Source organism: Grus americana, chromosome 1 (genome assembly GCF_028858705.1).
Source record: "Grus americana isolate bGruAme1 chromosome 1, bGruAme1.mat, whole genome shotgun sequence".
In the NCBI taxonomy this organism is placed as follows: Eukaryota; Metazoa; Chordata; class Aves; order Gruiformes; family Gruidae; genus Grus; species Grus americana.
The window spans coordinates 34157302-34176720 of NC_072852.1; the positions used below are offsets into that span (position 1 = coordinate 34157302).

Below are 19419 nucleotides of genomic sequence, written 5' to 3' on the forward strand. Positions count from 1 at the left end.
CCAGGGTGGTTGTGGAGTCTCCAACCTTGGACATACTTAAAACCCAACTGGACAAAACCCTGCTCTGAGCAGAGGGCTGGACTAGAGGATCTCCAGAGGTCCCTTCCAGCCTCAGCTACATTATGATTCTGTGAAATTTCATGGGTGTTAAGTGACCCACAGTTTTGTGGATCAAGCAGCCAAGCACATAATTGGTATAGATAACATGGGATATCAGAGACCTTTCTCAGATGAAGCTGTAGCATTTTTTTCCAATCTCCAGAATTACCTTTCAGTCCTGGATACACAGGATTTTATTATGAATTGCATTTTCTTTTTATTTTCTTTTTGAATAGGGTGATTACATGAGTCTTTTTAGTTTGGACCTGCAGTTTTTTTCACTGAGAAAACTAGCATTTTTGCTTTGGCATAGAAAAGCAAAGAAACCTGTCTTTTAGCACATCATCATGATTTTGGAACATACTCTAGCTCAGCACGTGTTCCTGCACCAGAGAGAGTTGTCTGAGGCAACAGAGTCTTGTAAGAGAACTTTCCAGTTACAGGCTAATGTGCAGAAGGCTGATTCCTCATATTTGAGTGTAAAATGACTCTACAAAAATCGATACTGCCGTAAGATACATATATGGTTAGTTCAATACTCACAGCTCTCTGCTAGAAACTGAGTGTAAAATGATAGCCTTTACACAAGTTCTATTTTGTAGTAGGAGTGCTGGTAAAATAGTTTCATTCACAAGTATGGAAACTAGCATTTCAAGATGACTCATTGTCCTGATTCAACCTGCTTTTTAGGTTCAACTTAACTAGTTTTACTGCTGGCCTGTTCACTTGCTGACAATTGCATAGATAAGAGTTTGTTTATATTCTTCTTCTGTTGCTGGCAGTTCCTGGGTTTTAGTGAGTGGGCCTGATTAGTCTTGCCTACTTAGATTATTTAATGGTTGCTATTCAGGTATATATTTCATCAACTAAATCTTAATTGCTTGATTAAAAAAAAAAAGGAATAGGAGTGGTCCAGGTTTTTTTATGTATGAGTTGAAATATTACACTTTCTGCAAAAATAATAGCTTCATCTAAGAAAGCAATTGCAACATGAAATTTGGGGGAGGTATATGGTGCACTTATGCTTTTGGTTACTTTAATAGAAAAGTAGGTGTTTTTCATTTGATTGACTTAGTGGCTTCAAAAACTTGCTCACTGATTTACTACGTGAAAATGTTCATGGACACTTTGTAGCATGGGTTTCCATCTGAGCTGAGGAGAATTTTTTTTAGTGTGTAGGTGCATGAAGAGTGTGATCTCTTTTGTGGTGGGTGCTGCCTCCTTCTCTCTGGATTCTCATTTGTTGAACAGAAGGAGATTGAGTTCTGCAAGCATGGCAGTGCACACAGAACTGTTGCATGAACAGGCAGTGCTGTACGCTATATTTCTGCATTCTCTTGTTGCGCATGATGATATTTTTGTCTCTGAATATTTTAATTGTCTGTTTACTGCTTGGGGGGTTAGTGATAAATACTGAATGTTGCATCTTTCTACCTAAAATTAAGGTTATTCTACCGAGAAAGATAACGTGGTCATTATGTCAGATACCTTCAATACAGTTATGTTTATTTACAAAAATGTATAAAACCATCTTGCCCTAAGTACAGAAGGGATTCACAGGTCTTCATCTAGTGCTTGTTCTGGTTGTGCTGGTCTTTCACAACATGACTCACCTGAAGAGCCTTCCACATTCCTCTGTGGACCTCAACCACATTCCTCGGTACCTTGGCCTGAAGCAGCTAAATGTATATCCATGTTTTAAGTTTGGTGCTGTATTTCAGATAGCTGCTCCAATAGAGTTACTTGACTTTTCACAACAATACATCGAGGCTGCATCTAGCAACTTCAGGTTGGTTTTACCCGTCTTCAGCAATGACCAGAACTAGTACATATTGCATTAAGACCCAGTCATAATGCAATGCTCGGAGCATCCTGTAAACGTTTTCCTGGGATGTCAGCAATACCAGCACACTGGCACTAGGGACCACATCCCACATAAAAAGGCTTTGCTTGACAATTCGGCTCAAGTGCAATGTCAACAACTCTGTCAGACTGCACAGAGGCATTTTGCCTGACACAGTGACAATACCGACTGTGTGCGCACCCTGGAGCTGGGCTGTGGCCTCACGATAGCCCCCTCCCACGTAAGTGAAATGGATATAGACCTCCCTCCCCTCCCAAACATGAGGGTTTTCCTAAATCTTCTTGAGTGATCTGGCTGTTACTGCCAACCTTGTGCTTTTGCCTTGGGGTAGTATGCCTCCAGATCTGACCCCGTATTTCCCATATTTGTAATTTTCTACAGCTAATTGACTTAATGCTGAAGTCTGGCCGGTGGGAATTGAGTGTCCCTCCGCTTTCGTTCACCTCCCCTGGCTGGATAAGCCCCCGTGGCTCCCAGGCCACCATTTTCCAGGGGGAATACAGACACCCGCGGGAATAACGCGCACGGTTCGGGTCCTCGCTGGCAGGCTCCGGGGGAGGGACAGGCGGGGACAGGCACGGTCGCCGGGACACGGCCGCCGGGACACGGCCGCCGGGACCCTGCCGCAGCGCCGCCGCCCGCTGCCGCCGCGGCTGCGGCACTGCCGGGGCCGGCGCGGCCGCACTCCCTCCCCCGGCGCTCGCCCGCGCCCGTGAGCGGAGCGGAGAGGAGGGGCACAGCCGCCGCCGCCGCAGCCGCTCCCTCCCCGTGGCGGCCGGGGGGGCGGGACGCCGCGGTAGCGCCAGCGCCGCTGTCAGCGCCCGAGGGGCTGGGGGGCCCTGCCGGCCGCGGGCAGCTGCGGGGGGCTGCCGGCGCGCAGCGCAGCTTAGCGGAGCGGGGCCGCCCGCTGCTGACAGCCGCACCGCGGCAGACGCGGAGCCGCGCCGCAGCAGCACCGCGCCCGCGGCGCCGGATCCCCCGTCGCGGTGAGTCAGGCGGGCAGCGGGCGTGCGGGCAGTCCCGGCCCGGCGGCGCTGCGGGGGCCCGTGGCCCTGTGCCCCGGCGGGGCGGCCGCAGCTGCGCGGGGTAACGCGGCCGCGGGTCCCCAGGTCTGCGCCGGGGGGGGGGGGCAGGGGGAAATGGGTCGATTTAACAGGTTGCGATGGGCGTGTGGTGCGCGGTTTTCTCGGCACCCTCATTTTTGGCGTTGAGGTAGTCGAGAGCAGGCTTTTTATTAGCGATTTAGCACTGCTGCTATTTCCAATATCGGCTTCTTATGCTATAAAACGCTTCCTAGGAAGCTGTCTCTTCAGCTGGGTGTCTAATAACTCTCGGGTATCCGACTGCTGCCAAAAATGCCGGGACGTATAGTTGTTTATCTCCAGCTCCATTCGGGCTTTAAGGTGGTTCATACACGTAAGGAAATACCCAAACTTTTCCTCCCGTTAACGGGAGGAAAGGAGAACATAAAATAGCTCTGGGCATCCTTTTGGCTCTGAAGGCAGTTTAATCTCCCGAAGTGGTATTTTCTTAGGCTGCTGGGCCAATGACCCTAGCTTTAAATCACTTTATTCATAAAGTTTTCAAAGGGCTGACACTTCCTTGTGCCAACTTTTAAACTCTCTTTTTCATATGTAAGTTATGCATAATGGGACAGTATTGATTTTTATTATTTTCTGAATGCATTGTCTGAATCTGCTGAGAGGTTCTTTTATCCTTTTGATTTAATGGGTACAGGATTCCTTGTAATTTTACAAATATAAATCAGATTATAGAGCTAAGTAATTTTGAAGGAACTACCTAAAGGGAGACATTGTAATTCAAGCTGTTGGTAGGTTTGCAAAGCGATACTTAGTCAGAAGTCCAAGAAGGAATGAGTAATTGATTGGTTATTTTAGGTCTTTTGCTGCGATTTGGGTTTGTTGTTTGTGTGGTTTTTTTCCTGCAGGGCATATGACATTTGCAAAAATCTGTACCGTTCGGTTAAGTACACCGTATCCTTCAAGGATTGTGCTGTAATAATCAAGCAATATTGTTACTCTTTTTTTTTTTCTTTTCTTCCTACACTCTGTGTCCCTTGAATAATTGCGGTGTTCCACAACACAAAGGCCTTGTATCTTTGTGCATAGAAAGTGGTTCAACAGGATGAAACAACTAATTTCTTGTGAATAAGAGAAAAAGAAATCAAATGGCAAACAACTGAAACATGAACCGTGCCTAGCTGCATTTTTCCATAGCAGTACTTCATAAGTAAGCAAGTTTCAAAATGCAGTTTTTGTATTCGTACAAAACAGTCTGTGCTCAGGGCACTCTTATTTTCCGTTTTTGAAAATATGCTTAATTATAGGGGTACTCCCCGAAGCCAGTGAAAAGATTTCCACAGACTTGCCTGACCTGCAAGGATTAATTCTAGCAACTTTGCCATCATGTTATTCCTTCATGTAAACACAAGTTTCTGATGTTGTTGGGGTATGCGCTTGTTGGCTTGCAGGAGATGAGTCAGTAGAAGACCTCGCTGGACTTAGGGGCTTGTTCCATCCTTCTCCTATAAGGAGAAAGGCTCAGTTTAGGCTTAGTATGAACATTTGTGAAATCTGTGTTGTATTTTTTGGAATGTGGCTGGAAAGGCACTCTGAGTTTCATGTAGCCTGTCATGTTTTTACACGCTGTATTTTAATACCTCATTATGGAGCTGTAATTTTAAAGAGATAGCATAGAAATGTTTGAGACTAAAAATCCTGTGCTGTAATTTATATACGCTTTGTTTGTTGTTTTTAGATTGGAATGGGCAGAAATTTCAGTTTTTTCTCTACCTGGATCTAGCAGTATCTTTTGATTGAAACTTTCGTTGCTAGTCAAGTCTGAAGTGTTAAAGATTACTGATGACAAGGTTACAGTGATTTGATTTTTGTAATGTGCAGGTATCTCCTAAGCTCTGAGAATGTTGGGTATATATAACGTTGTGTATTTGTGTCTTTACATGCAGGCAAAGAACAGTTCAGCAGCATCTGAGGATGGATAAAGACTTCCGCTACTACTTCCAGCACCCGTGGTCTCGCTTAGTTGTGGCTTACTTAGTGATCTTCTTTAACTTCTTAATATTTGCTGAGGACCCAGTATCTCACAGTCAGACTGAAGCCAATGTTATTGTTGTTGGTAATTGTTTCTCCTTTGTAACAAATAAATACCCTGAAGGAGGAGGCTGGAGATTTTTGAAGGTGTTTCTGTGGCTGCTTGCCATTCTCACAGGACTGATAGCTGGGAAATTTCTCTTCCATCAGCGCCTGTTTGGTAAGTTACGTGATGCACCTACTGACTTCCTGATAATGGCTTTCTGACTTCTCCTTTTAGCTTTCTACTCAGTGCAATTTTGTAAGATTTGCTATTAATCGCTTCAACTGTTTAGAGCTGTATAGAACTCAGTACATCAAAGCTTACATCGTTGTGGAAATTAATGTCTTGTCTACTTATGTGAGCATAATTCACAATGATTTCAGTCAAAAAAGGCTAAAAATAGTGAAAGCTGACATGTTTGAAATACTTGAGAGGTCAGTGATTTTCAATATTATAAAAATACTCCCTTGCATCTTCAGACCAATTTTTAAATCTTATTATATAATTTTCTCAGCAATTTGCAGAAAAGGCATTGTTCCTTGGGGCGGCGACACTACGTGTCTTGTCAAAAGTAAGTGGAAGCACAGGCTGTTGTTAGTATTAGCAGAGCTGTGCTGAAGAGCTCCCACGTGAAAACAGGAATTCTAGAGAAGCAGGACCTGTCTGTCTCAGTACAAGAGCGAGTTGGTGAAATGGAAAGGTAGGAAATGGAAAAAAACATGACAGTAAATGCTTTCGTACACAAGATGTGATTAAACCGGGGAACTTACTGCGTGTGGACTGACTGAAAGGAGTGGAATGACCCTGGATTAAATTGACACTGAGAACTTAGATGTAAATATATAGAGATATAAAAGTACGTATTGTTGTCTTAACTGTGTTGTAGAAAATGTTGCATCTGAGGGCTCAAGGCTGTCTCTAAGTTTTAGAGATAAGTAGAAAACATGGAGAACATTGCTTCACCCCTGCCAGCTGCACCGTTCTTTGAAACACCCGATTCTAGGTGTGTCATCGCTGGTCCAGATGGACTAGTCCTATATTCTTATATTGGTAGGACTGCAGGATGGATGGTTACTGGAACACCTCGAAGCACATGAGCGATAGGCCATTTCCTTAGTCTGTCTCACCCTATTAAGATAGAGAGAGAGCACCACTATTGTTTCTATAAATCAAATGTAAAGCTGTTATGTCAAGGAACGAACAAGCAAAGCCACATTAAGAGACTTCTCTTAATACAGACTTCTCTTGAAGCGCTTATTCTGAAAAATGGTTGAGCATCTTGATGGCTATTCAGTGGACATTTTGCCATAATGTAATGGTAAATGTAAAATGTCCCCATAAAGAGGACATTTTACCTTAATTCCTGAGCTCTGGAACAAATACTCTCACAATAATGTTTTCAATTCTGGCTTCCACAATTGAGGAATGATTTTGTTAAATTGGAGAAGATTAGGGAAAAGTAATGAAACTGATGATAAAATTGGAAAAAATAGTGAGAGGGTTGAGAGGATAAAAGGAAGATTAGAGGGTGATTTGCTCAAATTTGACTTGAAGGACAGAACCTTCAGTCTGGCAAATGTATTGCAAGGTCCAGCGCTTTGAAGTGGCAAATAGCCAGCACTTTTTTTTTTTTTGACTGACAGGGTAGACAATCAGTGGAACAAGTTGTTATAGGTTGCGGCTTCATCAAAATGTGAATTTTTCTTTTGGGGAATATGTTCTAGTCTGACTACAGAGTATTTCTCTACCTTCTATCCAGGTAGGTTATTACGATAATTCCATCTGGATTTGTAAGTGTATACCATAGATAGGACATAGCTTAACATAAATTTTAAATTGACTTGAATCAGCGTTACTGCCAAAAGGAGAAGGTCTGCCCAGCCTTCAGTGTCTGCTGCTTCGTGCTTTTGTGCAGCTGCTCAGTGAAACAGGATAGGGAACTTACCCACATTAGCAGTACCCATCTTTTATTTCTGTGAAGATCATATCTCTGATCATAACGGTGTTTGTGACAGCACAAAAAAGGGACCAGAATTGGGAGGGAACTAAGAGGCAAGAGATTTCTACCCCTGATGGCAGTGCTGGCCTATGGATATTTATGGTTATGGACTGGGTGACCAATATGAGCATAGATACAATCTGATTTGAGGCTAGTTGCTGCACGTTGAGTTTCATGGCAATTTAAGCCAATGTAGATCTGCCACAGTCCCACCTTCCTAACCCGAGCCACATCGTTTTGGTGCCTCCCTCGAGCCAGCACTGCCGTTACTGTAATGGAGCAGCGAGCCAGCTCGTGCAGCTGATCCCATGGAAAACCTGTTGCTTCTGCTGTTGTCTACAGCAGCTCCTTGAACTGATGCGATCGCTTGGGTGCCAATGCCGATGCAACGGCCAAGGACTGTGCAGCCAAGATAGCTGGGGGCCACAGCAGCCCTGCCTCGTGTTGGCTCGAACATGGGACTGCACCCACACGGTGTGTCAGTGGAAATATGCTGTTGCTTGTGATACACCGCGAGCAGATGGCAGCCTGTGTGACTGAGGATCTGACTGTATTGCTGATTGATGTGGCCATGCTAGCTGTAAACTAGCTCGTGTGGATAGCGATCGCATTGATGAGATGATGATGCGGGCTTGCAGCTTGAGTGTGTGTCTGGGTCTCCAGAAGATTTGTACAGCCTATGCTTGAAATCTTTACTGCCAGTTATTTGCCACTATTTTAATATCTTCGCTACCTAGAAATCCCTCATTTTATTGGGATCCTCATTGAGTATGCCCTCTGGATCTTCTGGCATCAAGCACTTTATGAATTTACCTCTTGATTGTTTTTAATTTCCCTAGTCAATCTTTTTAAGTAACTGCTGATTCTGTCCTTTTTTCTATTTAATCCTTTTTTTTTTTTCATGTGTAATTGTTTAGAACCATTCTGGTTTTTGATCCTTGTTCATTTATTGATATTTCTCTGCTAAATTCTGTTTGTAGAGGAAATTATGACTGGTTGTTTCTTGTGGCCTGTGTATAACTTCCTGCAGTCAGGAAACCAAATAGCACCAGTCAATCTTCCCCTGTCAGATCTTGGCTTACAGTGTATACTGCAAATTGAAATTGAGAAGGATTAGTCTGCACATCTCACTTTAGATGAAGAGGAGTGGAAAGGATTTTCTTTCTCTATGCCCTTCCTGCTCTTTTGTCCCTTGTCTTCTGTATTTCTTGCTGCTGAGTTTGCGTATGAGCTAGAAAAATAGTGTAGCAATAGAGTTACGTTGTAATACAGTTTTACCATCTGTGACAGACACTGTCTGATAGCCATGACTGTCATGAACTATAAAAATAATAGAATTAAGTTCAAGCATGCTATGTTTCTAAAAGTGGAAGGAGAAGAGCTGGGAACATCATTTAGGGTTCATCTCCTTGACTTCATAGAGAGATAAGGGAGTAGGTAAACTATCTTGTTGAGAAGTAGAGATTTTGACTAGAGAACCTGGTGGGATCTTTTCTGTTGATAATATTCATTACAACCTTTGAACAGTAACCTTTTTGGGGACTTCTTCAAGACACTGCTCATGACTTAAAGCAAGATTAGAAAACAATTACATTTCTTGGTCTTCAGTCAAGAAATAACTTACTTCATTTGATAAACATCTCCTGTGATAAGTATTTCCAAGGAAAACAGCCTTTATCTAGTACGTTCTTTATGTCTTTATGGCATATGGTCAGAACAAATGGAATTTTAAAATTGCCTTTTGGCTGTTATCCTCTATATTCTTTTGATTCATCACTAAACATTATCTTCTATTTGGTTAGTTATTGTGTTCTGCCATGCTTTTCATTTTGCAATGGAAAATGAAAGGTCATAGGTGAATATTGGAAGTTTGGAGAAATAAAAATAAAAAGATATATCCTCCTGTTATTTTTTTGTTCTGCATGAGAGAGTTACTTGAGGCAGGCAAAAGTGGTATCTTCTTTGCACTTAGAGATTTCTTGATTTATTTTCTGCTGTATTAAAAGCAGAAAGAGCTTACAAACTGACCCTATTTGATGATGCTATGCATTCACAAAATGCATTCAAATCTTAAATCCCAACTTAAAAGAAATTCCTAAATAAGCTCTTGCACATTTCTCATATGACTGCAGGGCACTGTCTGGAAAATAACACAGTATTTAGTGCGTAGAAAGTGTATGTTTTAATCGGCAGCTTCTCAGTGGATGCACAGTTGCAGTTCTGTACTCCAACCTTAGGCCCAAATTCTCAGTTCAGTGGGTGGTTTTTTGGCCCAAAGTTCAGGCTGTGCATTTTGCATCAATGTATATAAGTATGATCTGTCATGTAAATTTAAAATCATCTTTCATTTGAATAGACTTTTAGCAGAATGGATAAATGGGCAGTATACTTGGAAAAATAATATCTTAATTTTCTCAGTCTAGCATCTTCGCTTTGACTGTTTTCTATGTGTAGTAATCCTTAGTTTATCCTGCATATTAGATACATCAGTTTTTAAAAACATACTTACCACAAAACGTGCATGTATCTACCTGCCCATTTTTCTAAGTGATTATAAAGATGTATCAAAATCTGACTAAAAGCCTGCCTCTGAAATAGAGACTGGTTTTTATTCAATTGCCAATGAGTGTGTCTGGATTTATATTTGTAAGTTCCTTTCTAAATGATGAGGATGGAAACTAGATACTTATTATGTTATAACAAATTATGGAAAACAAGAACTAAAGCCATATTTCTTAAAATAGGAGAATCATAATACTGCAAGCAAATCAGAGCAGTTGAATAAATATTTAATTTAATGGGTTGCTCTCTTAGAAATGTTCACAGTATGCAGTTTGTTTAGAATTAAATGATAATCTGAGCTTCATAGACACTGGAGTGAATAAATAAAGCAGTCACTATAGGAATTGCACTGAGCTGTGGGTACACACTAATGTTGCAAATTTTTTAATGGACAGCAGTGCCGTGCTGGGAGCAATTTCAGGATAGACGGTTTCAAACAAAACACCCACTGAGGACCTGTTGTCTGAAAGCATTACTCTTTTTGTCAAACATCTTATCTGGAAGGCTTTAAAAGATATTGCAGACCTATTATAAACAGACTCTTCAGTGTCTGCTTTCATGCTGAAACTTAAAGTGTGTTATCAACTGAAGCAATGAAGGTATGCAGATTGCAAGAGGAAATCAGTCAGAATGGGATTTAGTCAGGATGATAGTGCACTACAAATGTGAATCTGTTAGGTGGCTAACAGACATAGGATAAATTTGTTCAATGATACATATATAATTAGTATCCTGGTATATTAGGGGTCATAGTGTAAAATCTGGGCTGTGGTATTGCTGCTAGTATTGCTGCAGCACATCACTTTCATAGTTGTGCTTGTGCAATAGCTAATGAACCAAACATGATCTGTTTTGAAAAAAAAGAAAAAAGAAAAAAAGAGATGTGATAAGATTTTTGCATGGTTGTTTTTCAGCCAGATTGTTTCCTGTTCTTGTTTGATAGTAGTTATACGAACAGTTGTGCCACCATCTGTAGGAGCAAGTGATGGGTGTATGGCAATACTTGCATCAAATTCTAACCTGATTGATAGAGCATATTCTTTTCTGTTGCAAGCTCTGTATCTTACATTACAATAAGATCTGTCACTTAATACCCAGCAACTTTGTTCCAGCCTTTTCTTTTCCATTAATGACTTCAGCCTAATAGAAAGCAACTAATGTGATAGCTGGTAAAAAAATACTGTCTTCCAGAGCCTGTTCAGTATGAATTTCAATAACAATGATCAAGTTAATGCTGTTGAAGGCATTCAAGGTCTACTGTGATTGCTTCACAGTCAATTCACCTCTTTTGTTTCCAGTAAAATGTTGAAGCAATACAATAAGATTATTTTGGTCCTACGAAATGTGTGCCAAGGGGCCAATCTAACAGTTTGCTAATAATAACACACAAATGACTATGAGCAAGCATTTTTGAGAGCCAGAATCCTCAAAAAAAAAAAACCAAACCCAAACCACCCCACATTAAAAGGGAGAAGCTTGCAGCCAGCCACAGAATGAGTGCAGGCTCATCATATTCCAGCTCTGGCACGTTGCCAGTAATTAAGATGTCAGTTTAAAATAAGCTTTACATCATTCATGAGGGAGACGACAAGTGACCTTTGAAATAGAAATAAAAAGCATGCAAGTGACCTCCTGATTTCTTCTTTTACTCTTGTATTTTTAGAAGAGCCATAACATATTACTGCTTCCTCTCTTCAGGCTCAATGAGAAAACTGCCGTCGTCCGCTCTTAGCGTTAGTTGTGGAATCAGTCTGATACCATATTACCTCTGGTAGTAAATTATAGAGTTTAACTGGAGAGGTACAGGCAATAGCTACAAAAAGATTCTTCTCTCTTCAGTGAAAGCTTTGATTCTACTGGAGGCTCATCTCCCATTCCCCAAGCAGCAGCGTGAGACTGTGAGAAGAGCTACATGTGTCAGATTATCCGAAATGGGAAGGCTCTAGAGAATATTTAGCATCCAGTGACTGAAAACTAAAAATAAGTTCATTGCTACTTAATATTGCTGTGTCAACTCTGTGTTTTGATCTTTTTGACGTGACTTTCAGATTTTTCTTTCCATTTGAGACTGGGAGTGAGTTTGGAATGATGCCTGCCACTTACAGGAATAATATGTCCCTGTTCCCCGATTTCCAGAAATAGAAGTGAGTTTATTCCTATCAGGAGCAGCCTGATAGGTATAGTGCAGGTGCAACCTAGTGCAGGAGCAAATTTCTTCTATCCTTATTCCATACAGCAAGGAGATGGAGAGGGTGTTAGTGTGGAACATCACCTTGCTGTGTGCCCGATGGAGAGCCCCAAGGAGAACACCATCTCCGTGGTCATGCTGTGCCCTTTCAAAGATCCTCTTGGGCTGTCAGAGTGGCATGAAGGTCCTTCACGTACCAGACAACGTTCATCTTTATGTGATCCTGCTGGGACTCCAAATCAGACAGTGTGATTGCTTTATGAAGTTATACATTTCCTTTTTAAAAAAAAAAAAATCCAAAATGATAAAACCCCCAACATTCTGGGCTTTAAAAAAACTTTGAATACATTCTCAGGATTTAAGAACTATTTAGCAAATAGTGCTTTATACATTTCTTAAAGATACTTTGCTTATGGAAAAATTAAAAAATTTGTAAATGTACTGACTAGCCAGAGTGACTTTTGAGGAGGAGGAATTGGTAATTGTTCCTGACGAGGCAGGTAGGGCAGTAACACAGCATTTCTAAATATGATTCCTGAGACAGACAAGACACATAACCTCATTTCAGATGCTGGCAAACAGTTTTCTGCTTTTTTTTTTCTCTCTTTCCATCAGAAGGGGCAATACGCCGTTCCCCGCTGGACAACCCCTGCCAGGGAGTGACAGAAACAGCAGAGACTTTTCTGCTTTGAGGATTCACACCCTCCCTGGTGCCTCCAGGTGGGAAAGGAGTCGCCCGGGGCAGGCTGGGCGTGTGGGTAGCGTAGCAGCAGAGCCTCAGGGCAAGGTGAACTGAGGCAAGAGCAGTACATGTTGAGTAACTCATTGTAAGAAGCGATCATCTTGTGAAGCTTTTACAAACAGAGGACTTTTCATCCAAGTTCTTTCAAAGCTTGGTTCAGAGAAAGCATTATAATTTCCATTGTTTTGTAAATAAGGTGAGATGGTCTTGCCCGTCTACCACTCCAGAGACAGCTGTATTTTAGTACTAAACAGAGACAATTCCACCATATATTACATAACCACCTTTTAGGAATGCTTTGACATGTAATCCACAAATAGCCTTTGGTCGTTACTGCCCAGTCACCAGCGTGTTACGGTGCCCTGGTGCCGTTATGAAGGCCTCATTAGAACTGACTTCCCCTTTGTGTAGTTATGCAGCCGCCCAATCTCTGCAGCACAGCATAAGAGCAGATGACTGCATAGGTGTTTGGGAGCAAGACTCTTTTGAAATTTTCACGTAAAAGTGCTGATGGTAATTTAATGTTGGTTATGATGGTATTTTAGTGATGACAATGGTAATTAGAAAAACATTGAGTGTTTTCCTGTTTGATATAAATGGCTAAACATTTTAAATATTTAGAGTGATGTTCTCCCTTAAGCTCAGCAAAGCAGGAATTTAAGATTTCTGAGATTACATAACCAAACAAAGATGCAAAAACCGCATTTATTAAGACACAAGTTAAAAATTGCAGGCAGCAATCATGTCTTTGTGTTTTACACATTGCCTTATCTGTCTGTTCCACTTATAACATAGTACCTTCTGCTTTTTCCTTTGTCTTACACATCTATCACTTAACTACCTAGAATGATAAAAATTAATATCTTTTGCATATTCAAAGGAAGCATTGAGTAGGTTATGGCAAAGTAGATGATTTAGATGTGAATATCACCTATTTATGATTTTTAAGACCCGAGAAGATTACAAACGTTGTGGGTTAAACCAGTGATGCTTCTGGCTCAATATTCGACAGTAGCCCAGTGTGGATGCTAAGATAAAGTGTAGGAATAGGAAAGACTGTACTGATAGCTCCCAGAATAGTTTCTCAGCCTCCAACAATTTGTTCAGAATTCAAACAAAAATATGTCTATTTTTAGATGCATTTGACAGTCGTTCTGAAGACAAATAATAAAGGTAGTAGTTAGCAGCAGTCTTTGTTCCTGCCTACCTGTTACTAAGAAGCAAGTCCTTCTCAAATTTTCACATGTACTCATAAGCCCCCAAATTTACCAAGTCTTTAGCCTCCTACTTCTTTTAAGATACTGGGAAACTTATTGGTTTTGGCCATTTGTCTGAAGTCGAGAGAAACTGAAAATTTAAAAACAAACTTAGTTGAAAAGAGGCAGAATCTTCTGCCGAGGTCACCCTGTCTTTTAAATTGCCTTGAATTCATCTTTCATCTGCAACACTGAGGTATGATCTTTTGAAATGGACAGCTGCTTAGGGCTTTGTAGGCTCACTTATGCACATTCTAAGTAATGTTTTCTATTTCTGTGACACTGATGCAATGTGTGTCTACTAAGAAGCATACTTTCATTTAATACTAAAGTAAAGAAGAAACTAAATCTGTACAAGATTCAGTCAAAGTCAGACATGCTAAACAAATAACGAAAGTGAGATATTATGGCAGAGAGGGCAGAAAGAGATAAGGCAGGATCAAGGAAAATGTTCATAGAGAGTCACATCAGCAACAATATTTAATTTTAGTTTACTTGAGAAAAAGGGAACAAGGCCTAAAATTTGAGAGATCCCACCTTTATTTAACAAAAAAGCACAAATATTGTAGCTCTCTTGCTTAGCTGTGGTCATAGATGTAAATGAAAAAAATACGGATCTTAATTCACTCTTGCCAGTGTCATGTGTTGGAATTTCGTAAGGTATAGGAAGTGAAGAAGAAACTAAAACCTAATACTTTATGTGGAGTTTCTGTGGAGTTCCTGGTCAGTTATTCCAGACAAGACTTTTCCTGGAACAGTTAGCCCATTTGCTGCAGAGCACAGGCTCTTCTCTCACCTTCTTCTGCGAGTAGCTGTCGCAAATCCTGATTTAGGATCCTGCTGATTACACCAATTTGTCGCAAATAGATTTTACACAATTTTGAGATAGCAGCTATTTAAGATTTATTAACGCGATTATGGTAAATCGCAAGATTACATTGTATGGTATCTACTTACACTCAATTATCAGCTAGTTAAATAAGTCATTCAACAAAATTTCTTATAATCAAAATGTTACAACTTAGTTAAAGATTCGAAAATGGCAAGATTCACGCGAGATGACAGAGTTTTCTAAATCAAATCACATACATAACTACACACACACAGAGATACAGATACAGACACAGAGGTTAACCTATGATCAGGATTTTTCTCTCTTCGCAAATTGTAGTGAATTACTCACTTTTTCCTTCATTGGCGTTTGTCAGCGGATGACCTTTGAATCCTCACAAAATCTACCATGAGAGGTGTCCCAGCTCAGGAGGAGATAGTGGGTCACAGCCTGCTGCAATCCCAGAGAGCTCAAAGGGTCTCATGAAGGATTACTGTGGAATTGCAAGATGATTGACTTCGGTCAGTGTTGGGTTTTTTTCCATTTGTGCCATAATTCTTGTCAGGTAATTCTGGTACCTTCCAGACTGGGCTATGATCCAGGTGGCTGGAGTTCTAGGTACGTTCAGGGAGTGCCTGATTGTCCCAAATCACTGCACTTGTAACCAAGACAAGAACACAATGTTGGGATAACAAAGTGGCCTGAGGAGTGCTGCACCACCACATTCAACCCTGTGACCAAAGTCAATCTATCTCTCCACAAAGTGGTGGTCTGGTCACCTCTTGCCTCTGCGCCTATAAATAGGCAATGCCACATTCCAATTACAAACCAATTGGTCCCTTCCAACCCAAACAATTGTATGAGTCTAGGATTCTATGAACTTTAGTCATTTTCCAAACTTTGATATATAGAATAATGTTCAACAACAAGCATAGTATAACAAGAGGTAATAGTATCATGATGGGGTGCAGCATCAGATTCAGTGTTCCGGTTGCTGTTGGAGACCATCCAAACAGTTTCTCACCAGTGATGTTCCCAATCTTTCTTCACTTTTTCTAGGACACGGTGTATTTCCTCTGTATTGTGATGGATGATAATCATGGTTATTTGTCCATTGTTTTGAATTCACGTTAGCAATTGATTCAGGTCATTATGTTGCAACAATTTTCTCACCAATGTGAGTTTCATTCCAGTAGGGGTAGGCAATATATCTTGATATAATGTATAGTTAGAATGTAGGAATTGGTGAGTTGTGACAGGAGCCGAGTAGTTAAAGTTGCATCCCACAATTCTGGTAAAATTACAATGGCAGATATTTGAATGATTATATGTATCTGTAATCACAAAGGGTTCTCACACAAATACATCCATTTCCAATGTATACTAGTACAGTTTCAGGAGTTTCATCAGGATGTATTTCAAAATGACAAACTGTTTGCTCAGTGTTAAGATATTAACAGCATTACTTTCACAAATAGAATCATAGAATCACAGAATGGTTTGGGTTGGAAGGGACCTTAAAGATCATCTGGTTCCAACCCCCCTGCTGCGGGCAGGGACACCCTCCACTAGACCAGGTTGCCCAAAGCCTCATCCAACCTGGCCTTGAACACTTCCAGGGATGGGGCAAAATAAATCCCTGTTGTTCTCATACAACATTTGCATCAATATTGACAGTTTGCCATTTCTCTCCATTTTGTTGGGCCCATATTCTATGTTCTAATAGATAGAGTACAGTTCCATGGTGATTTAGTCCTAGTGCAATGACTGAATATATGGTGTATACCGAAGCATTGTGTATTGTCAAAACACAAGCTGTGGCTGTACTGTCGGTGGGGCCGTAAGTGAAATCAACTAGGCGCCACCAGGATTGGAATTTTCTTTCAAATTTAGTTGCATTGTCCCAGATTACCATTCAAATTTGAGTGGGTCAGGTGCCCCCTTCACCTTCTCATACAATCGCTGCCGTAGTACATTGTACCCGCAGTTGAGCCTAAATACAGCTAAGAGCAAGAGAGACATTAATTTGGGTTGCACCTAGTGCATTTACAATTAGTTGGTGGTTTTTCTCATTAATTCTTTCCCATGGGGTAATAGATAAGAGCCACTGGTTAGTTTCCAATGCCAATAGACAAGATCGTAATGGACGTTCTAATTTGCGTAAATTATTTGTTGCTGAGCTTATTTTGTTTGCTAAAACTTAAGCCTTCATGGTGTGTGATATTCCTAGCCCTGTTCCCAGGATGCCAGTCACATCTCTCCTTGGTCGTTTTGGAGAGGTGAGGGTTCGCCTGTGCAACCATGCTAACCATCCTGCATATGACGTATTCAGGAATGGTGAGCAGGTAGGTTTAACTGCAGAAATATTAACCTGCATTGATAGTTCCACTTGTTTGAGGGACCATGATGGATTAAACAGCACTTGTTGCTGGCCTGTATATTTGGTGGCATAGGGTCCAATTTTTAAAAATTAGCGGGGATAGAGTTGTTTTATTCTTTACAATCAGGGCTGATGTTAAGTGAGGAGTGGTGGATGTTGTTGTGCTGGGCTCAGTAAAGTCTATTTTAAATTTAAATGATAGTCCCACACTATGGCAAGCCCAGAGGCAAACTGCAAAACCAGGTTATACTAAGGTAAAATACACCAGCTCCACTCATTCTCTAAGTATACTTTAGTTCCGTGCATGACCATGGTGGAAAGATTTAGATTTCCCTTAGCAGAGAGTGTTCCATGGTCCTGGTACATTTAACATGAGCTTGAGACCGTGGCCACTCTAGGGTTTCTTCAATAGGACTCTTTAGTAAAACTGAGGGAGTATTCAAAACAGGCACTGATGTTGTTGTGATAGGTTTAGTAATTCTGAGGGATATTGTTCCTAGTATTATGCTGCATCCTTTTAGAATGTTCCACCTGCACAGTATTTCAACATCATAATGTCCCTTCACTATGTCCTGTATTGAACAGTAGCGTATGTTACAGCATTTTCTATATGGCGTAGAAGTTATTGTGAATAATCATAACATATATATATCCCTTATTAACAGGTGGTTGGGTTTCACAAGCCACATTTATGTTATTGTCTGTTAATGACAAGACAGGGTGGCTTATGTATTAACACAACTGGGGCTGATTTCTTGATTGACGATTAAGTTGAGACAGGTGGGCTTTTGTGGAGAAGCAAGTATTATCGAAATCTTCAACAGCAGTAGGATGATGTATCTTATTTTCATCTGGGAGGAGGCTGCAAGACAAAAAGGTGAAATAGACTGGTCTTGGTGGGGTTTTCCAGACAGGTTATCCCATTAGAAGAAAGGAAGAACACCATGCACCAATTCCGTGTTTTGCACCACTGCTGTCAGTAGCTTCCCAGGCAAGTGGGCCACAAGGTTTAGTGAGAGTCAGGGGCACAATATGGATGGGTGATAGATTGACCATCACAGGCTGTCCTGGTTGTGATATTGTTGGATATTCTCTTTTCCCAGTAAGTGGAGTGCTAAGCTCAGTTTTTGCAAAGAATGCTTGGCTCACAGGGCTCCCCGTGGGCCCATGCCAATTATTCAATTGATGAAGTACTTGGAAAGTTGAGTATCCCACTGGGCCTTGTGTGGTTTAAGGCTCTTTTTCAATAAGCCATTAGCTCTTTCTACCATCCTGTTTGATTGAGGATAGTAGGGGGTATGAAATACTCATTTAATTTATTCCTGCTTTGCCCATTCTTGCACTTCCTTATATGAGAAGTGTGAGCCATTATCACTTTGGATGACATCAGGAGTAGGTAGACTTGAGAACCAAGACGACAGCCCTCGTACTGTATTTTGTCCATTGGCCTTTTGGCAGTCACCATAAGCAAGCCGGACACTACTTTCACTCCTGTGAGGATATATTAATACCCTGTGGAAGGTTGGAATGGCTCGACATAATCAATGTGCCGTGTAGACCATAGAGTTTTCCCTTCATTGATATGTAGAGGTGGTGCTTTAGCAGGGTGATCTGCTTGCAGTTTCAATTTATATTGGGAGCATTCTGTAAGGATAGCTTCACATGTTTTTCTGTTTAGAGGCCAACCACTGCTTTGCGTTGCAAAATGAAGTGCTTCTCAGCCTGTGTGGCCTAATTTCTGATGTAACCGTTCCTCCAGTCGGTACCATTCTGGATCTGGTGTATCTCCTGTTTTTATTTCTGTAATTCAGCTAATTCACCTACTTCCTGATTCCAGTTTGTGGCTGGTTTATTGTCCTTGGCGTGAGCTTTCACCTATCCCATCTTAAATGGTGTTTTTCTAGCTTTGACTAGTAATAGTTGCCAATCTTCAGTCCTCCAAACTGGGGATTTATTTACTTCCCAATTTAGGGCTTCCCATTGACAGAGCCATTGGGTGGCACCTGCCCATATGGCATAGGAGTCGACATGGATGACTTTTGATCCATTTTGTGCTGCTAGAACAACTGCTCTTAATTCTCCTACTTGTGCACTGCCTTCACCTTCTTCTATTACTTGTTTGCTGGTGGTAATTTCTAATGCAGAGGCTTTATACCACCATCTGCTGTTTATTCTCTTTGCTGAGGTGTCAGTAAACCATAAGTCTTCAGTCAGTGCTTTCTCAGTGAGGGGAGGTGCATCTTGAATCGGTGAAGGTTTACATGGCTGTTGCAGTGCTAATGGGTCGGTGTTTATAGGCATTTCTAATTTGGAAATTTTTGTATGTCCTTCAGTCAATGGCATTTCATCTGCTACTCCCAGCAGGTAAGCATGCCATGCCTGG

The 19419-nt window shown here is 41.2% G+C and overlaps 1 protein-coding gene across 1 annotated transcript in view; it reads left to right on the plus strand.

Moving 5' to 3' along the window:
• The first annotated feature begins 2700 nt into the window (after positions 1-2700).
• Positions 2701-19419, plus strand: part of TMEM117 (transmembrane protein 117) — a 226433-nt gene continuing 209714 nt past the window's right edge. Inside the window, exons 1-2 of the mRNA XM_054839684.1 lie at positions 2701-2949; positions 4950-5254. Of these exons, the coding sequence (XP_054695659.1) occupies positions 4978-5254 (277 nt within the window). The 5' untranslated portion in view covers positions 2701-2949; positions 4950-4977. The remainder of the gene's footprint in view (positions 2950-4949; positions 5255-19419) is intronic.